Genomic DNA, 3,483 nt, shown 5'->3' on the forward strand with positions numbered 1-3,483 from the left:
AAATTCTGCTGCTGCTGCTGCTGCTAAGTCGCTTCAGTCATGTTCAACTCTGTGCAACCCCATAGACGGCAGCCCACCAGGCTCCCCTGTCCCTGGGATGCTCCAGGCAAGAACACTGGAGTGGGTTGCCATTCCCTTCTCCAATGCATGAAAGTGAAAAGTGAAAGTGAAGTCGCTCAGTTGTGCCCGACTCTTAGCCACCCCGTGGACTGCAGCCCACCAGGCTCCTCCGTCCATGGGAATTTCCAGGCAAGAGTACTGGAGTGGGGTGCCATTGAAGAAAATTCTACATGTATGCAAAACAAACTAGTAAACCAGCAATAACAACAAACACTTAGCAATAATGTAGCTTATAAAGAAGTGATTTAAATGCATGCAAAAACAAAATTTTCAATATATAGTAAACTGTTTCTTCAAAAGTCATAGCATTTAACATTCAGCAAATGTGGAGTATACTTTTATTATGTCATTTTATTGCAAAGGGTGAAAGGAAAGTAACACATTAAGTAGAAAAAGCAGGGTCTTAAAAAATATTTTAAGACAACATTAAGACTTTAGAACTGTTCAACTTTTCAGTTGAAATAAATTTAACCAATTAATTGCTCAGTAATCCAATAGACTAAAAAAATTTGATATTACTGGCTTTATCTTCTCACTCTGTATGTCTACAGATTTAGATTTCTAAAACCCTATTTTAATATTTTGCATTATCATATAAAATTTAAAAATTGATTGTTTCATTGAAATTTGACACATTTAACTACATAGTTTTTTGTTTTTTTTTTCCAACTAGCTTTCCATCACAAGTCAAAAGTCTTTGAACTTATGATTAAGCTTCATGGCCTGAAAGTCATGAGTGTTTTTCCAGAAGGTTTCAGATTTTTTTAATGGCTGCCTTTACTGGATTTGATTCAAAATTTTCTAATGGGAAGCATACTTTAAACAACTTTGATTCCATGTTTTTAACATATTATTTTATTTTATTGCTCTTCCCTGAGAGCACTTATAATCAACATATTTCTAAACATTTTATATTTGGTTATATTTTGTTGGTTCTTTGTTTTCTGTTATAATGGACTTTCAAAGATTAAGCGAATTTGCAGATTTTCCAAACAAACACATCTGTACAGGACAGTGTGATATTAGAAAGTTCCTGAAATTAACTAATACAGTGTAAATGCTTTCTGCATCACCCATTTGCTACAACAGAAAGTGAGGGAAATTGCCAATGGGTTTGCTTCAGGGAGAAAACTACTGTTTTGAAATGAAATACAAAGTTTACTGCGTAGACCCTATTTTATTCTTAATCATGTTCAATTTGGGAGTATTCTCTTTCATTTATATACAAGGAAATGATGTCAGGAGATGATCTACTATTTTCAAAGGCAAAGGTTATCACACACAAAACAAACAACTTTTTCTAGTTTATCTGTTCCCTCCAAATTGTTTTACTGAATTAACACTCTTTACAGTGTCATTAAATGTCACATTTGAAGTGCTTAACAAAATAACACCGTGTGTAAAGTTTAGCTGCCTTTAGCCTAATGCTGCCTGTGCTACTCCTGTTTCCTTCATCCTTGCTTGGCAAGGACATTTAGTCACACATACTCCCACACACATAGCTCAGTTATTCACTCTGATCTCCGGGGCTCTCCTTTCCATCCCCCGTCTATTCTGTATTATTATTCCAGGTTTCTTCCTCTTCCTTCCTTCCTCCCCACCCACTCAACCCAACTACCCACTGAAATCCTGAGTTCAATTCCTCAGTAGATTGCCCAAATTAGCACTTTGCTCCATTTCCTTGTAGAAATACTTTTGCATGCCTCCTTCCTCCTTACAGACCACTAGCTCACCTTACCTCTACAATCATTCTTCAACCCCAGCTTATTCCAGTAAGAGATTTAGACAGCTCCGTGCTCCTCCATTTTCCTTTCCATAACAAAACCTTTCTTTGGAAAGTGCAGCCAAGAATCCACACAAGCAAACTCAGTGAACCAGTACAATATGAAGGTTTTATACCAGATGAGAAATTGTGCAAAGCTGTGGTCACACTCAAGTGCATTATGGCTAGCGCCTTAGCTGGTTGCATTTTCATTTGTAACATGGCAACACAGCCAAGAACTTGAATCAGGCTTACATGACAGCACGTTAGCTAGGATTCCGTGCTGTTACAAAGCTCTTCTGAATGACCCTAGATAATTGGGATGTGAAGTGATCCAATAGCCAGGACTTTCTAAAGGGTTTAACAAAAACACATTATATACAAGAAGTGTGAAATATGTACCTCTAGTAATTTCACATTTTTCAACAATGACTTCAGATTGTTTCCATTTAAAACGCAAAGTAAATTTTCATTGTTAATCTTTAGATACTGTAAATAAGTTATTCATTTAGTCATTCATTCAATAAATATTTACTGAATACCAACTAAGTGGCAAACACAGTTCAACGTAAGTTCAGTAGCAATAAAGCCTTGGTTTGGAACTTACCATGAGCCATACGATGGAACCAGTAGTAACCAAAGTCAACTCCCAAGAAAGTTAAATACCAAGTCCATGGAGAATCCCAAGGCAAACTAATGAGTCTGTAGTTCTCCCAGATATAAACATAACTAGTCAGCTCAATGCTCCTGGAAAACAACCTGGAAAGATAAAATCTATCAGTAATGATTATACTATATTTTAGAGGTTAACTTATGCTAAAACATTTTAGATTATATACAAAAGTGAATCTGTTCACATGTAAAAATAAGATCCTTTCCCTCTTTTTCTTGGTTTCTTGCTGTTCTATCTTGCTTTTGAAGAGGCTCAGTTCCCTTGGTATCCAAGTGATTCATACCATGTTTCCTTTTGTTTCACAGGCATCATGGATGCCAACTATTTCTCTGTTTCATGGAACTTAGCAGGATGTTCTTTTTATGTGTCTCTTAAAAATACTTTTCACAGAACCCATATAACAAAATATGACAAAACTATGACTGTTTGCTGTGACTGTCATTTCTAAATCTTAATAAAGAACACGAGAAGGGTGCTTTTTAAAGGAAATGTAAAAAGTAGAAAATTATAAACAGCATGTTTTTAAAGAGGACTGAAAAATGCCTACTAAGTTAACATGTGTTAATCCAATAAAGTTTAAGTTGCTGCTGCCTAACTCCATCCTCTCTTCTCTACTCTGTCCTTCCTTTCACACACACACACACATACACACACACATGCTTCAAGGTTTTTAGATATTTTTCTTAGCATCTCAAACTGGATCCTCATAGCACTCTGTATTCCTTGTAAAGAAATAGAGGAAAACAACAGAATGGGAAAAACTAGGGATCTCTTCAAGAAAATCAGAGATACCAAAGGAACATTTCATTCAAAGATGAGCTCAATAAAAGACAGAAATGGTATGGACCTAACAGAAGCAGAAGATATTAAGAAGAGATGGCAAGAATACACAGAAGAACTGTACAAAAAAGATCTTCATGACCAGATA

At 35.9% G+C, this 3,483-nt stretch overlaps 1 protein-coding gene across 1 annotated transcript in view; it reads right to left on the bottom strand.

Annotated features, from left to right (window-relative positions):
- AGMO (alkylglycerol monooxygenase) overlaps window positions 1-3,483 on the bottom strand; it is a 214,853-nt gene that overhangs the window by 196,072 nt on the left and 15,298 nt on the right. The window contains exon 3 of the mRNA XM_010862154.1: window positions 2,490-2,641. Within this exon, the coding sequence (XP_010860456.1) occupies window positions 2,490-2,641 (152 nt within the window). The remainder of the gene's footprint in view (window positions 1-2,489; window positions 2,642-3,483) is intronic.

This window comes from Bison bison, unplaced genomic scaffold, assembly GCF_000754665.1.
Source record: "Bison bison bison isolate TAMUID 2011002044 unplaced genomic scaffold, Bison_UMD1.0 scf7180017864479, whole genome shotgun sequence".
Taxonomy (NCBI): domain Eukaryota; kingdom Metazoa; phylum Chordata; class Mammalia; order Artiodactyla; family Bovidae; genus Bison; species Bison bison.